Raw genomic sequence first — 17,295 nt, 5'->3', positions numbered from 1 at the left:
GGTCTTTTGGTGCCACTTTTCCAGCAGCTTGTGCTCACTTTGCATGTGTCACATTTGGTAATTCTCACAGTACTTCAGACTTTTAAATTATTGTTACGGAGAGCTGTGGCCAGTGATCTTTGATGTTACTGTTGTAATTGTTTTGGGCACCATGAACCTCACCCACCTAAGACGGTGAACTTAATTGATAAATGTGTGTGTTCTGACTGCTCCACTGATTGGCCATTCCCTCATCTTTCTCCCACTTTTCAGGCCCCCCTCTTCCCTGAGACACAACAATATTGAAATTAGGCCAATTAATAACCCCACAATGGCCTCTTACTAAATGTGAGAGGTCAGAAAGCTGCAGGAGAAAATTTGAAGCTAGCAATATTCATGAGGTTTAAGTAAAGAAGCCATCTCCATAAAAATACAAAGTGCTGCAGCAGTGCTGATGGAGAAGCTGCAGAAGTTACCCACAAGATCTAGCTCGGATCATCGATGCAAGTGGATACACTAGACAACAGATTTTAAGTGTAGATGAAACAGCATTTTATTGGAAAAAGATGCCATCTAGGACTTTCATAGTTAGAAAAACTCAATGCCTGGCTTCAAAGGACAAGCTGACTCTTGTCAGGGGCTAGTGCAGCTGTGACTTTCAGTTAAAGCCAATGCTCACTGACTATTCTGAAAATCCTAGGGCCCTTAAGATATGCTGTATAAACGCAACAACAAAGCATGGATGACAGCTGGTCTGTTTACAGCATGGTCTACTGAATAAGCCCACTGTTGAGACTCAGTGCTCAGAAAAAATAGATTTCTTTCAAAATATGGCCGGGTGCAGTGGCTCATGCCTGTAATCCCAGCACTTTGGGAAGCTGGGGCAGGTGGACTGCTTGACGTCAGGAGTTCCAGACCAGCCTGGGCAACATGGTGAAACCCTGTCTCAAAAAACAAAGCTAAAAAACCAAAATATTGCTACTCATTAACAATGCATCTGGTCACCCAAGAGCTCTGATGAAGATGTACAAGGAGATGAATGTTGTTTCATGCCTGCTAACAGAGTATCCATTCTGCTGCCCATGGATCAAGGAGTACTTTTGACTCTCAAGACTTATTATTAAGAAATACATTTTGTGATTTCTCTGATGGTTCTGGGCAGTCAGTTGAAAACCTTCTGGAAAGGATTCACCATTCTAGATGCCATCAAGAGCATTCAATTCATGGGAGGAGGTCAAAATATCAACATTATTTGGAGTTTGGAAGAAATAGATTCCAATCCTCATGGAGGACTTGGAGGGTTTCATGACTTCAGAGGAGGAAGGAACTATAGATGGGGTGAAAACAGCAAGAGAACTAGAAGTGGAGGGGCCTGGAGATGTGACTGAATTGCTGTAATCTCAGGATCAAACTTGTATGGATGAGAAGTTGCTTCTCATGGACGAGCAAAGAAAGTAGTTTCTTGAGATGGAATCTACTACTGGTGAAGACGCCATGAACATTGTTGAAATGACAACAAAAGATTTAGAATATTCCATAAACTTAGCAGTGGTAGGGTTTGAGAGAATTGACCCCTAATTTTGAAAAGTTCTACTGTGGGTAAACGCTATCAAACAGCATTGCATGCTACAGAGGAATCTTTCATGAAAGAAGGAGTTAATCAATGCAGCAAACTTCACTGTTGTCTTATTTTAAGAAATTTCCAGTCATTGCAGGCTTCAGCAACCACCACCCTGATCAGTCAGCAGCCACCGACATCGAGGCAAGACCGTCCACCAGCAAAAAGATTATGACTCAATGAATGGTTGTTAGCATTTCTTAGCAGTAAGGTATTTTAAAATTATTATCTTTTCCTACCCTCCTCTTGCATTTAAAAGTACTTTTTAATTAATGTATGTACATTATTTTTAGGCATAACACTACTGCTCACTTAGACTACAGTATAAGCCATGTTATATGCACTGGAAAGGCAAAAAATTCATGTGACTTGCTTTCTTGTGGTATTTGGTTTATTGCAGTGGTCTGGAACTGAAAGTGATGCATATTTCTGAGGTATGCCTGTATTTAAGAAGCTGAGTGAAACCCAAAGAAATCCATGATAGGACTTCTGAAAACTAAAGACAAAGAAAAAAGCTTGAAAGAATCAAGAAAGAAATGACATCTTACCTATAGGGAAAAGTAACTCAGATGACAGTGGATTTCTCTTTGGAAACCATGGAGGCCAGAAGGAAGTGAGACAAATTATTTTAGTGCCAAAAGAACTGTCAACTTGTGGCTGGGCATGGTGGCTCATGCCTGTAATCCCAGCACTTTGGGAGACCAAGGTGAGCAGATCACTTGAAGTCAGGAGTTTGAGACCAGCCTGGCCAACATGGCAAAACCCTGTCTCTACTAAAAATACAAAAATTAGGCAGGCATGGTGGCACGTGCCTGTAATCTCAGCTACTTGGGAGGCTGAGGCACGAGAATTGCTTGAACCTGGGAGGTGGAGGTTTCAGTGAGCCGATATCCTGCCACTGCCCTCCAGCCTGGGCAACAGAGCGAGACTGCCTCAAAACAAACAAAACTCTGTCAACTCCAAATTCCATATTTGGTGAAATGATCCTTCAGGAATTATGGGGTAATAGAAACATTCTTGGATAATAGAAAACTAAAAGAATTTGTTGAATGAGTCTACCCTACAGACCTTGAATAGACCAAAGGAAGGTCTTGAACCAGAAAGGAAACGTTTAAAAAAAAAAAAGTTTGGGGATGTCAGGAAGAACGATGGAAACAGCAAAAATATGGGTAAATACAATTGACTTTCCTTCTTGAGGTTTCTAAATTATTTGGTAGTAGAAGCAAAATTGTGTGACATAGATCTCAATGTACGTAGCAGGTTATGTTTAAGACAGTTATAAATGGGGTGGGGAGGGGACGGGCAAGAGAGTTTTCTACTTTTCACTCAAACTGGTAAAATGTAGATATCAACAGATCTTTATATAGCAATGAAGCAGTTCTGTATCTCAAATGTGTTGGTAGGAAGATAAAATGGCATAAAACGATATACATTGTGCAAATATCAATTTCCTGTAGTTATGTAAGATGTATCTGTACTGTCTTTTCAACTCCCTGTAACTCTGTAACTATTGCAAAATCAAAAACTTTAAAAAGTATAGGATGAAATTATTGAATATGCTGCTTTAAATGGGACAGGGTACAGTTTTATTGGCTTAGAGAAAAAAACGGGGGCAGGGATGAGGTGACAGTCCTCCTCGCCTGAATAATTCCAGCTGAGGATTAAACATACCTCTTCCCAAATATTTTGATTTATCTTCTAGGTATACTTCTCTTACAATTTATTAGAAAACTGGTTACTTAATAGAGATAACTAAAGAGATACTAATTTTCATGCAAACCCATCACAATGTATTGAACTGAGACACTTTTCTGTTGCTAACATACTTAGGAAAAATAGTTTTATTTTTAGTAAATAAAATCTCCACTTATTTCAATAAAAATGGCAAGAAGAAAATGTAATCAAGTCATAAGATTATCCTGCCATGTAAAATAAGCTGCTCCCCAAAGGACTGTGTCAAGATTGGTTTTAAATAGAAAATATCTATTTTAAATATATTTAGATTATAATTGCCTGGGGGTTGGCAAACTTTTTCTGTAAAGGGCCAGACACTAAATACCTTAGGCTGTACAGGCCTTCAGATCTCTGTCACAAGTATTCACCTGCGCGGTGTAGTGTGAAGGCATCCACAGACAAAATGTAAACACACGAGTGTGGCTATTCCAATAAAACCTCACCAAACAGGCAGCACAGGCCACAGAATATTGACCTCTGCACTAGCCTCATCTCAGGTTACCTGTCCTCCAGTTATTAAAAAAGAAACCCAAAATTAAGTTACACAAAAGTAATTTTTAAAAACTACTTTGGACATTAAAATGGGGCCAAAGGTAGTATCCACTGAGATAAAAGTTCTTGACAAGCAGTCAGGAAATCTGAATGATTCTGTCCTTTGTTCTGCCCATAACTAGCTGTGAGCTCTTGGACAAATCACATATTCCCTCTGCAGTTCCATTACTGCATCTCTAATTTGAAAAAATAGAGGAGGGATTCTGTCCAATTTTGTTACTATAAATTTCAATTCAGAGAACTTACTCCCACTGTTACCAACAAAAGTTTCAAAAGACTCATTTAAATAATTTATAACATAGTTCTAGTTAGGCATCGTGAGCTAAAAATGAGAGCTGGGGTATTAAAAGCAAACAAAAAACTGAAATATGAAGAGTATCCAAAAAACAACAGCATCAAAAACCATGAAATACACAGGGATAAAGTTAAAGGATATACAGGATCTCTGCACTGAAAAATGTAAAACTGCTGAGAAAAAATGAAGTAAATGGAAAAACATGTTTATGGATTGGATGACTACTTGATTTACAGATTCAGTGAATCTTAACAAAAATCCACAGGGCTTTTTCTGGGAGTAGTTTGGTAGAAATTGACAAAATTTGTTTGGAAATGCAAAGGACCTAGAATAAAGCAATTTGCAGAAGAAGGAATTAGAACATCTGTTTTACCTGAGATCAAGACTTACCAAGTTTTGACAAAAAGATAACAGAATGGAACAGAAAACTAGATCCACAGATATATGATCAAATGATTTTAGACCTGGCACCGAAACAGTTTAACGGTGAAAGGAGAATCTTTGACAAGTGGTGCTGGAACCACTGAACATTCACTAGAATGTTCAAAGGTATTTGACGCCTACCTACCTCATGGCATATAAAAATACTAATTCAAGGTGAATCACAGACCTGAATATTCGCTACAACTATCATACTCCTAAGAAAAAACAGTATCTTCATGAGCTTGGGTAGGCAAAGGCTTCTTAAAGAGCACACAGAAAACATTAACTATAAAACAAAAAGCCATAAATTGGATTTCACCAAAACTAAACCCTTCTTCTCATCAACAGATACTATTGAGAAAATAGGCAAGCCATAGATGGGAAAAGACATATGTGACACACAAATCTGACAATCCAGATGCACAAAGGAGTCCTATCCAATTAAAAGGAAAAAAGGACATGAAAAGTACTGTCCGTTAGTCATCAGGGAAATGCAAACTAAACCAGCATGAGATACCGCCACACATCCAGGAGCATGGCTAAAATGAAATAGGCGGATAATACCAAATGTCAGCAAGGATGTAAAAAACAACCAAAATACAATGTGCTGGTAGGAACAGAAAACAGCACAATGGTTTTAGAAAACTGTTGGGCAGTTTCTTAAAGTTAAATATACAGCTACCATAAGACCTAGCAATTCTACTCCTAGCTTTTTAATCCAAGAGAAATGAAAACATGTCCACAAAAATTCCTGTACAAGAATATTTATAGCACATTTATAATAGCCCCACCAAAACAGCTCAGGGGTCCATGAACAGAAGGATAGCTAAATAAATTCATGCATTCAAATAGCATGACACAACAATAAAAAGGAACAAACCAGGCTGGGCACGGTGGCTCATGCCTGTAATCCCAACACTTTGGGAGGCTGAGGCGAGTGGATCACTTGAGGTCAGGAGTTTGAGACCAGCTTGACCAACATGGTCAAACCCCATGTCTACTAAAAAAAAAATACAAAAATTATCCACGTGTGGTGGTGCATGCCTGTAATCCCAGCTACTTGGGAAGCTGAGGCAGGAGAATCCCCGGAACCTGGGAGACGGAGGTTGCAGTGAGCCAAGATCCCGCCATTGCACTCCAGCCTGGGCAACAACAGCAAAACTCCATCTCAAAACAAAACAAAACAAAACAAAAACAAAAACAAAAATGGAACAAACTGCTGATATAAACCTCGACATAGATGAATCTCAAAGACATCATGCTGAGTTACAGAAGCCAAATGGTGCCTGCTGTATGATTCCAAGTATATGAGTTTGAGGATAAGGAAAACTAGTGCAACAGAACAGGAGTGTGGTTAAAGGACAAATACATTTGTCAAGCCTGATGAGACTGTATGGATTTAGATCTGTACATTTCATGATATGTAAATTATATCCCCTTCTCTCCAAAACAAAACAATAGTGATTAAGGCTCTCGAGGTTAAGATTAAGGTATTCAATCTAGCTTTTTAAGTTCTGCAACAGATAGAATGGATGAGGTGGCCAATCTTGGACAATAAATACAGTACATGGCTATTTTTCATTTTTATCAGTGCAATTCAAATTGAGGTGTGAATTTAAAATGTATTTAGGATTAGTTTGCCAATGCTAGTCATCTTTCTCCTGTCTATATTCATGTATGTTGGTGTCCATGGATTGGTATTTACTACTTCTAAACATGCATAGGCCTCTATGGACTGAGCCACGCACCACCCCCATTACATTACTGAGGACTATAATTCATGTTCTGTCTCACATTCTCTAAGTGATCTTTATAACCCTTCAATACATTTTTCTTCCAAACTGAGGTTAGCTGGAGAAATTTAAGAGATTCATCAATGAGCATCTGTCCTTCCTCTATACCACTACTAGAGAAAGGTATCAATTACCTCCTAGTTTTCATGTGAAAACAACAAAACACAAGATCAAATATCATTTCCCAGTTGATTAAAACTACTTATACATTTTGCATATTACATAAACATCTCATCCCATCAAAATACTGTTGAATTATAGTTAAAACTGGATTTATAAACCAAGTAAACTCAATAGCACTGTTTAGTCCTTTATAAATTTGGTGATAGAAAAAAAGGAACATTAACAGCTTTAGATAAGTGTAGAGCTAGCTGGCAGCTATTAATAGATTTTATTTGGCCTAGTATTATGAAGGTTCTTCATGCCCTGTTTTTATCTTATAAACCAAAAAATGCCAATTTATCTTTACAAGTATATTCTGAAGGGCTTCTTAAAAAAGCACCCTATGACTCAGTATTTAAGGCACAACAGCAGCTAAAGATACGCAGCAAACTGAAGTGGCCAGCTAAAAGAAAACAGATCTTTTTCACAAATACAGCAATTATATTAAATATATTTATTACGAGTATAAAATGGTTTTTAAAAAGCCCAAATGATTCTGATTTTAAAACCTGATGACAGATCCGTCAAGTGCAAACGTGTCATTCAATAGTGGGTTATTTTTTGCTGGTCACCTCCCTCCCTATTTTTTCAGAGATACTTATACAAATTTACCTAATACTGTGTTTTACTTCTTCCAAGACTTACCTGAGACTCAACACTGTGGCCATGGGTGTTCATTAAAAACTCTATCACTGTGGCACAATTTCTTCTTCTGCTTTTTGGAGCTTGTTTAGGAATGCTAGATTCCAAGAAACTGTATAAAGCAAGCCAATTTAATGAGAAAACAGTGCAACCTGGTTGTCTGAACCGCCTGATGAATTTCATCTAATAGTGTAAAGAGCGCTCCCAGGTGCTTCGACAGGTTCACTCAGCAGGACTGGGCGAGATTACTGACTTTATATATGTCTATGACATTTACACACATTTGGGTATTTACTGTACACACTTTAAAATAGTGGTTAGGTGCTGTCATTTTCATGATTTTGACAGCTGAGAAACCATGTTAGGGAGAAAGCTTTGTGCAGCACCCTAATCAGACCGTGAAGGCACAGGTCTGAGTTGTTCATAGTACAGAGCAAGGCATGGCCACGGTACACAGCACACAGGTGATAGGCAAATATTTAATGCGCTGAGCCTAGTAAAAGATAAATAAGGACTCTCAGACTTCTGTGTGTGAGGATGATTAGTTACTTTAAGGTATTCGGCATACACTTTCACATTTCCATTTTTTAGTTGGACTTTACTGGTCACTGTGGGGCCTAGATACACTTGAACTGTTCAATCCTAATCAAATAAAACTATTAGTACATTCTTATACATCTTTTTGGGACAAAGTACCTCCTAATTACAGAGTATCCAATGTAAATTTTTTATGGACAAAGTAAATGTTTATAAGTATTTTGGCATTTTATAGCTTTTCCTAGCAGAGCTTGAGGGCTGATAAGAAACTCAGCAGAAACAGGCTCAGTGGTCGGCATGAAGACACACTCTCTCTCTCTCTGTTCTAGGGGATTTTACTCACTTTGGGACAAAAGCAATATAGTAGCATCTTTTCACTGACCAAGGTAACCAGAGTGTTGATCAGATCACACTGATACCTACAATTGGCCAAAATTAAATGAGAAGCATGGGGGGAGGTGCCAGGAAGCGGCAGGGGTACAGCATGTGAGACAGAGCAGATGCATGTGAGTGTGGTGTGATGAGGGAAGTGGCTGAAGAGCTGACACTTAAACCAGAATAATTTCAGAGGTGAAAAATTACCACCTCTCTTACTAGTGACATTGAAGAGAAAAAAAAAATTAGGGTTTTTCACTGATATGTTACAAGCATTTAGGCAAAAACACAACAGAAACCAAATCAAGTCACTATAAAGCAGTAAGAAAATATTAAAAAAAGACAGTATCAAACTTTAGTGAATGTTATTCTAGGTCTCGAAAATTTAGATGTCTGCTTAAACTAAAATTTTGCCAAAAACAAATCCAAAGTGAAAAAGCAGCAATTGTAGTAAACACATTAACAAATATGCAGATATAGATACACATATGAATAATGCAAGAGATTTACAGAAATGTAGTTTTGGCACTTTTACTTGGATTTTTTAAAGAAAGTGAATACAAATATCTTTGTACACAAATTCTCATTCTGGAGAAACAGGGTGTAGAATTACAAGGTACCAACATCTCCCTTCTTAAAAATAACATTGAAATGGATAACTGTACCTGTTAAATCTCCTGGTTGGCAACTTTTAAAATGTGACTTCCACCTAACTCCACAAATTTGACAAAGTTATTTTTGTTTGTGTAAGTGATACTGGTTATCCACTTCCAGTACATGTACCATTTGGCCAGAGGTCCATAAATAATATTAACATTTTTCAATGTAGAAATCTTAAAGTTCTAAAGGGAAATACTGCTCAGTAGATAAATTCTCCTGGAATTTCTTGTAGCAAAGGTTCCTCAAATTTAAATCGTTTGGAAATGGCCTTTTGCTCCATTTTCTCTTTTTCAGACTGTCTGCATTGTCCTAGAGTATATGAAGTAACTACAATTAACTCCTCAGTTACAATGGATTCCTCGGTTTCTGATTTGTCAGTATCTGAATTAATTTCAGGCACAGAATGACCTTCTTGGAGGGCATTTGCTTCTTCTAGTGCCTTTTCCATTCTGAAAGAAGGCTCTTGAATACTGCTCTGTGTCAACCAGGGGTGCTTTAGACATTCTTCAGCAGTGGCTCGATCCCTGTAAAGATACATGTTTTACAGTTAAGACATGTTAGAACTTCAGTTAAAATTAGAGCATAAGGTACTGTATTTATTGTATTATACTTTGGGAAGTATGACAAGTTGGCAAAAATCTTAACTGCGATTCCTGAATAAAACTATTAGTCTTGGAATTTGGGTGCAATTTCCCACAATGCTGAAAATTTTGTGAAAATGTTGAAATATTTTAAGTAAGTTATGTTTGAAACGCTCTCTTGAGAGACACCAAGAACAGATGGGAAGTATCTGCTAGAGATTAGCTGTCATTTCACTGTCAACTTCTACTAACCATGAATTATGAGTGCTGTTTACTGCCATGACACATTTGCAATAATACAGTTTTGCTAATTAATATTTAAATCCTGTTATACCGAGGTATGGTTCACATTTTCTCAAAATATTTTCATTTTTGCCCCCTTTTCCTTCAACAGTTATATTAAGTCAAGGGTCTCTACTTTTGGGTTCCCATTTTGGTGTTTTAGATGTTGAACTATTTTTGGTTGGAGAAGATTCAATAAAAAACTGACAAGATCAATATTAAACTAATAAAAGTAATACTTACTCAGGTTTCTTAACTAAAAGTGTCCTGATGAAGTCAACAGCTGACTCAGACAAAACATCAAATTCTTCCTCAGAATAACTTAAATTCATCTGTGAGATGTTTAAGAATGTTTCTTGTTTATCATTGCCTAAGAAAGGTGATATTCCTGTAAGCATGACATATGTTAACACTCCAATGCTCCTAAATTAGAAAGAAAATGCAAGAAAAATTTAGTACCATACTCATTTCTTGAAACTAATTTGATCAATTTTTCATTAATAACTCTTACCACATATCTGTTGCCATGCTTATAGGATCGTAACTAAGAATTTCAGGAGCTAGTATCAGAAAGAGAAGAAAACATTTAGTTTTGTGGAAAAAATTCCTAATTTGCTCTTAGAGATAAAAAATTAAGCATTAGAAACTATAAGGCACTATTCAATGTTTGGGCTAAAATGAAAGGTTACCATGAATTAATATGAATTAATATAAAGCCTGACTAGATGTTTGTAATTAACTTGTTTACTTTTCACACTTCTACCCATCATTGTTGAGTCCTAGTATTTTACAAATATTTAAATATTTTAAAAACATCAAATATAAACTGACGATTTCTACGTAATCAAGCATTGTCTCTATCAGATCATGGCTTTTAAAACTTTCTCACTGCCACTGACATTTCTGCTTCTCCATTGCCCCACCCTCACCTGTGGCACTTTCTCCTCTCACCTGGGCCTTTTCAACTACTTGTCCCACCCCTCTGATCTATTCTTTCTGTTGCAGTCAGAGTGAGCTTTTTAAAACATCTACCCATTAACAAAAAGTCAACAAGATTAAAAAAAAAATTGGGCATTCTGAGACTACAGGCATGGGACAAAGGCAACTAAGTTGCATCTATAGAATTGAGAAAAATAATACGCTTCGAGGCTGGGTGCCCAGCACTTTGCAAGGCCAAGGCGGGAGGATCGCTTGAACCAGGAGTTCAAGACCAGCCTGGGCAACACAATGAGACTCTGTCTCTATAAAAAATAAACAAAAGCTAGCCGAGTGTCATGGTGCATTGCCTGTAGACCCAGCTACTGGGGAGGCTGAGGTGGGAGGATCACTTGAGCCTGGGAGGTAAAGGCTGCAGTGAGCTGAGACAGTGCCAGTGTACTCCAGCCTGGGTGATAGAGTGAGACCATGTCTCCAAAAAAAAAAAAAAGCTTTGATATAAAGTCAATTGCTGCCACACATAAACACAATAGAAAGACACTGCCAAATATGCAAGGATTTAGGAAAAATATTATAAAACTACTCCTTTAAAAAAATCTCAATCCAGTTAACTAAAGATAATTTTTTTTCAAAAGTATACAAATAAGGAGGCTAAACTATTAATAGGCAGTCAATAAGTACTGAATCCATGGAAAAACAGATTAAAAACTAAAAAACTGTGGTAATTACAAAAAGGAATTAAAAAAAGGAATGAAAATGTTCTGTTTCTATGAAAAAACAAAATACTCAAGGTCATGTATCTACTACTAATTTGTGACAAACCCCCATAGAATAAATGAGTGGGATGAAGAGGTTGGAAAGGAAATGCTAGGTATGCTAATCTCCTAAATTTTGATTTCTGAAATGGTTGAGTGAGAAACAGAGGTTGTAAATGTTAAAGTTTCAAAAGAAATGACTAGGAAATTAAAAATGAAATGCATAGCATCCAAATTACCGGGGAAGAAACGGTAAAACAGAGACCACATAGCAAGACTGTGGGAGGAGGGGTGCAGAAAATACCAATAGCTTACTTTTTTGAGTGCTTATTATGTGCTGAATACTGGTTTAAGGACTTTGTACAGCAAATCCAATGAAATCCTTATAAATTCCCTATGAGGTCGGTACTATTACTAGCCCCTTTTTATGGACAGATGAATCTGAGGTATAAAGAGATTTAAAGGTCAAGGTCACACAGGGCCAGAACTCAACACCAGTTTCTGTGTATATGTAAAATGACTGTGGGAAGCATAAACTCACCTTTTAAAAGGTGAGTCAGGGAAGGAAAAAGGAGAGTCCCTTTGTTTTTCTGTGTAATGTACTTCTGAATCATTTTTAGTTTTCTTCTTTTTGGACTGAGCTTGTATTTCCATTATAATGTTTTGAGATGGGGAAAGGCTCTTGACAGAAAATTTAAAATTTACTAAGGAACAGAAAGCTCTAAAACAAATCACCAGCCTGGGCAACACAGTGAGATCCATCTTTAGCAAAAAGAAAAAAAAACAACAAAAAACTGGCCCGCTGTGTTGGCACGTGCCTGTGGTCCCAGCTACTTGGGAGGCTGAGGCAGGAGGAGTTCAAGTTGGGAGCTGCAGCAAGCTATGATGGTGCCACTGCACTCCAGCCTGGTGACAGAGTGAGACTCTCTCAAACAACAACAACAAAGAAAGCATTAAAACAAAACAAAAACCCACCCCATTCAGGGCAATAATTACTATTTTGATTTTTCAGCTCACAGACCTACATTCTTCAGTCTTGTATATTGGAGCTTAAAATGGTACCCATTAATTTTAGCTAAAACACTTGGGTTGCTGCTTTCCCTAAAGAAACACTATTAAGTCACATCCCAAAAACTTACTTAGTGGTCATGATGCATATTAGTCAGCATACTGAAAATTAAGTATTCTGGCCCACTAAAATACATAAAAAATTTTAAAGGTTGTTTCTGTGCCTGTGGCATCTTTTATTACCTAATTAAGGATCTTTTAAAAAATCTCTAAATTATTTTCTGGACTATCATTGTCATACAGGTTTGTCTTCTTCAACCCTATCGCCCCTCCTCAGTCTTTCTGTGCTCCGGATACCTCTTTTCTTATAACATCCTCAGTCTTTCAAGAACTACTCACTCCTTTTACCCTCCTCTCTGAAAGGAGACCCCTCTCTCTTCATTCCCCCTCTTATAGCCTATTTGCCCACTTCACGCTTCTACTCTCAGGCAGAGAGTCTTCCCTCAGGCCCAGGCCACAGCCTTCTCCATTCCTGCCACAGCCACCCTCCCTTCTCCCAGGTCTGCTGGCAGCCTAGGTGACTTCCACACTGATGTCCATGACTCAGACAGCCTACCTTCACAGCTTCTTGATTTCCTGGTCTAAAAAATTGCCTTTCCAGCCTTACATCCAAGTCCTCATAATTACAAAGAGCTATTTCACCACTGAAATTTTAAATATTAATATTCCTTTTTTTTTTTTTTTTTTTGAGACGGAGTCTCACTCTGTTGCCCAGGCTGGAGTGCAGTGGCGTGATCTTGGCTCACTGCAAGCTCCGCCTCCCAGGTTCATGCCATTCTCCTGCCTTAGCCTCCCGAGTAGCTGGGACTACAGGTATGCACCATCACGCCTGGCTAATTTTTGTATTTTTAGTAGAGATGGGGTTTTGCCATGTTGGCCAGGCTGGTCTCAGATTCCTAGCCTCAACTGATCCGCCCACCTTGGCGTCCCAAAGTGCTGGGATTACAGGTGTAAGCCACTGCACCTGGCCTAAATATTAATATTCTAATCTCTGGTCACAACCTCTCAATTTCACAGCCTTATTCTATAGATACCTTTAAAAAAAATCAAACTATTAATCTTTCAAACTCCAATTTTCCTCAGTCTATCAAAGAAAGTCATAGTTGACTTCTTTGATGACACGCCTAGATCCATGGCATATCATCATTCAGCTGCTTTCTTGCTGCTACCTTCAATGTTTAAGCTCGTTTTTCTTTCTCCCAGAAACACTCAACCATGGATCCAACCAGATGCTCTCTCTGCTCCACACTTCTATGGAACCTCAGACTTGGCAATGCCTTTGTCAATGTTTGTTACCAACCAAAACATCCTTAAAGATCCTCACTTGTTAAATATCCTCCCACCCTCAAATAAGCTAATATCCCACTTTGTTAAGAAAATCCTCTCCTATTCATTTTAGAAGTAATCCCTTCAAATTCTCTTAGCCCTGTAGTGAAGAGACAGTGAAGACATCACCAGTTGAGTATCCTACTCTTGAAAGTTTTCCATTGTAAAATGTAATCCAAAGGAATACATCTCTGATGGTAGAATTTCAACATAGCAGACAGCTGGTTCTACTATGAGTCATGCCCCATGGACAAGTCCCCTAATGAAGGTGATGCCTAACCCCAGAGCAAAACTACTTTTATGAATACTTACCCACATATTCAGGGGTACCCATAATTTCTCGGAGCTCTTCACTGTTCTTCAATATTCTTGAAAGGCCAAAATCAACAATCTTAATGTCCCCCAATGGAGATTCGCTTGTCAACAGAATATTCTGAGGCTAAAAAACAACATACCCCCACAAAAATCAATACAACTATGATTAAGTACACAAAACATGTAGCCCATAAAACATACATTTCACCTGTGAAACTGAGACTGAGGAATTTAACAGTAAACAGTCATTTGTTAAAGAAATATTTTTACAATATACTTCCTACTATGTATAAGGTAGCAGGACTGTACTCTCTTGTATTTTCAGTCTCTTCCCCTACCCTGGCTCTTCCTCAGCATATAAATAGGTTTCTATCCCCACCTCATGGAAGCCATTCCCCATGACCCTGAATCTCCTGCAGGTAGTAGTATCTCCTACTATTCCCTCAAAGCTCAGTTTCTTGAAAGCATGATCAAGCACAATTGGTATCGTTTTCTCAGTCCAACTAAATCTCTTTTGCCCCCTCGACTGAATCTGCCTTCATTAAGGTCACAATAACTTCAATAATCAAAGACCCACCAAATCCCATCTGTGTCTTTCAGGGACTATTCTGCATGCAATGATTTCTGTAGCACTGGGCACTGTTAAGCATCCTTATATTGATGAAATTCCTCCCCGTTTTCTCCACCTTGGATCTCTTCCTTCTTCTACAGAGCCCTCACTATTTTCTCAATGTTTTCCTTCTGTCCTCCTTTTAAATATTTGTGCTGTTTAGGATCTCTCGCTGCATGGCCAACTCTTCTCCCACCACTCTGCGTTCTATTTTGGAGCAATTTCATCTACTTCCAAAGCTTCAGCTGCCACTTACATACTGATGACTTCTACCCTAAGTTCTCTCTGGACTTGTGAGTGGGGACATGTGGGGTGAGGACACGTACAGTAATGGGAAAGAGCTCCCCAGAGCCACAGAATCAGTGGGGTTCATATCCGTGGAGTCATTTTTACCCAAGGGAAAATAACCTAAGATACTTTCACATAAAAAGACAAGTAAATATATTATGGACTAGAATGTAAAATTCATTAAATTTTTAAAACACAAAATTTGAAAGGAAAGTTTGTGTTTGCATTATAAAGAGTCCTCACTTTATGTTTTCTGACATTAAGAATATTTCCAAAGGTAAGCTGAGAAACATTGGTAAATTACAAATACTTCACTATAACACCCAGTGTTTTAAGATTGGGTCCCTGCTTCCTTTTCAAGATTAATTTCCTGTCATGGCTCCAAAGGCAATCTGTGCCCCAAATCAAACAGTCTGTAATCCCTAAATAAGACAGCTACTCCCACATCTCATGCCTTTGCACATGTACCGCCTTTGTTCAGGATGCCCTCTCCCCTTCTCTCCCTGACAGATTTATTCTCATCCCTCATTCCATGCATGATGGGTCTCAGTAAAGCACCAATTCCTCTGTAAAGCCTGCCCTGGCTTCCCCTGCTCCTTCCAGGGAGGGCTTGATGGCTGCCCCGTTCCTGCTGCACAGCATGGTGTATACAGCATGCTTACTCCATTGTTTGGTTAGCTGTTTGTTTCTGTCTCCATCACATTGGTCCCCTAGATGCACAGAATGAATGTTCACATTTCCTTTCCTTCCATTCATATTCTGCCCCTCCATCTGACTTCTGTCCTCTCATTCCACTACAAATCACAAAATCAAGTGATATTTTTCCAACGCTTTCTTCTGAACCACTCCCTTAGCAGTGTTTGACAAACCACTCCTTCCTTGTTTATATATTACTTTTCTCTTGGCTCTCATGACAAAACACTGTCCTGGCTTTCTTCCTATCTCTGGCTGCGTCTTCCATCTCCTCTGAGGGGCCACCTTCTTTTACCTGGTCCACTGGATGCTGGGTTTCTCAAGGCTTGATCTTGAGGCCTTTCCTCTTTTTACTCCAAACTCTCAGCTTGCATGATCTGCACCCAAGGCTTAAATATCACCTACACCTTATGACTCACAATTTTTTTCTTTCTTTCAGACCTCTTCAACCAGCTGCTTACCTATTATCTCCCCTTTGATGTCTCAAAGGTACCTCAAATTCAACATGACCAAAAACAGACTCCTATTTTCCTTCCTAAATCAGATTCTCCCTATGCCAATGACAGGTGTCTCAGTGAATGCTATGATCATCCCTCAGAACAGAAGAGAACACTAACAATCATCTTGGCCATTCCTTTCCTCCCCGCTCTTCCATTTAGCTAACATGTCACCATAGTTGATTTTAAGTACTAAATTCCAAGCATTTCTAGACTTGGCCTTTTTCTCTCCATCCACAGAAAACCAAAGCTACCTTTCTTGCTCTACTGCGATGGCCTCTTCAGTGTTTTGCTAGGATCCGTTTTGCCCACATTGCAGCCAGGAGGTTCTTTTGTATTATATAAATTAGATCTGTTGTCCCCTTTCCTAAACCCTTCCACAGCCTCCCACTGCTCTTAGATAACCTCCAAACTCCTTTGCATGGTGTGCATGTCCTGAGGTCCAGCTTCTGCCGAGCTAGCTCTCCAGACTCATCATATGCCATGATACCCCTGGCTCCATGAAGATGGGTCCCACAGGACACTTTCCAGTCTCTCACACTTGCCATGCTCCCTCTCACAAGAGTGAATTTGTATATGGTATTCTTTCAGTCTAGAACACTTTTTTCCATTCTTTGCCTAGTCTCAACTTGGTGAGAAGGCCTAAGATGGCAGTGAAGCAGATTACAATTTCCATCCATGAGAGGGGCTGCAATATGAAAAAGGAAATTGAGGCATAGATGGTCCCTCTTTTTTTGAGATGGAGTTTCGCTCTTTCACCCAGGCTGGAGTGCAGTGGTGCAATCTCGGCTCACTGCAAGCTCCACCTCCTGGGTTCACACCATTCTTCTGCCTCAGCCTCCCGAGTAGCTGGGATTACAGGCGCCCACCACCATGCCCAGATAATTTTTTGTATTTTTAGTAGAGATTGAGTTTCACCGTGTTAGCCAGGATGGTATCCATCTCCTGACCTTATGATCCACCCGTCTCGGCCTCCCAAAGTGCTGGGACTACAGGCGTGAGCCACCGCGCCCAGCCAGATGGTCCCTCTTTTTAAAAAGGATCTTACCTTCTACCCAACCACCCATCCTACCCTTTTCTATTATGAAAATGCGTGTAAGTTTATCAGGCTGAATTCAAAGAATGGGAAGAATCTACAGCTTCATGAGCACAGAAACCACAGTACTGATTAATC

The 17,295-nt window shown here is 38.9% G+C and overlaps 2 protein-coding genes across 2 annotated transcripts in view; one reads left to right on the top strand and one right to left on the bottom strand.

Annotated features, from left to right (window-relative positions):
* Nucleotides 1-17,295, top strand: part of LOC105541929 (cytochrome c oxidase assembly factor 1 homolog) — a 123,433-nt gene that overhangs the window by 99,274 nt on the left and 6,864 nt on the right. The window lies entirely within an intron of this gene.
* Nucleotides 8,470-17,295, bottom strand: part of STK17A (serine/threonine kinase 17a) — a 31,973-nt gene continuing 23,147 nt past the window's right edge. The window contains exons 3-6 of the mRNA XM_011983212.1: nucleotides 14,031-14,157; nucleotides 10,145-10,193; nucleotides 9,877-10,056; nucleotides 8,470-9,294 (exon numbers count right to left, since the gene is read on the bottom strand). Coding sequence (XP_011838602.1) covers nucleotides 8,970-9,294; nucleotides 9,877-10,056; nucleotides 10,145-10,193; nucleotides 14,031-14,157 — 681 coding nt within the window. The 3' untranslated portion in view covers nucleotides 8,470-8,969. The remainder of the gene's footprint in view (nucleotides 9,295-9,876; nucleotides 10,057-10,144; nucleotides 10,194-14,030; nucleotides 14,158-17,295) is intronic.

This window comes from Mandrillus leucophaeus, unplaced genomic scaffold (genome assembly GCF_000951045.1).
Source record: "Mandrillus leucophaeus isolate KB7577 unplaced genomic scaffold, Mleu.le_1.0 Scaffold248, whole genome shotgun sequence".
NCBI classification, from domain to species: Eukaryota; Metazoa; Chordata; class Mammalia; order Primates; family Cercopithecidae; genus Mandrillus; species Mandrillus leucophaeus.
Note: the sequence above shows the minus strand (reverse complement) of the source record. Positions and strands in the feature narration are given on the sequence as shown.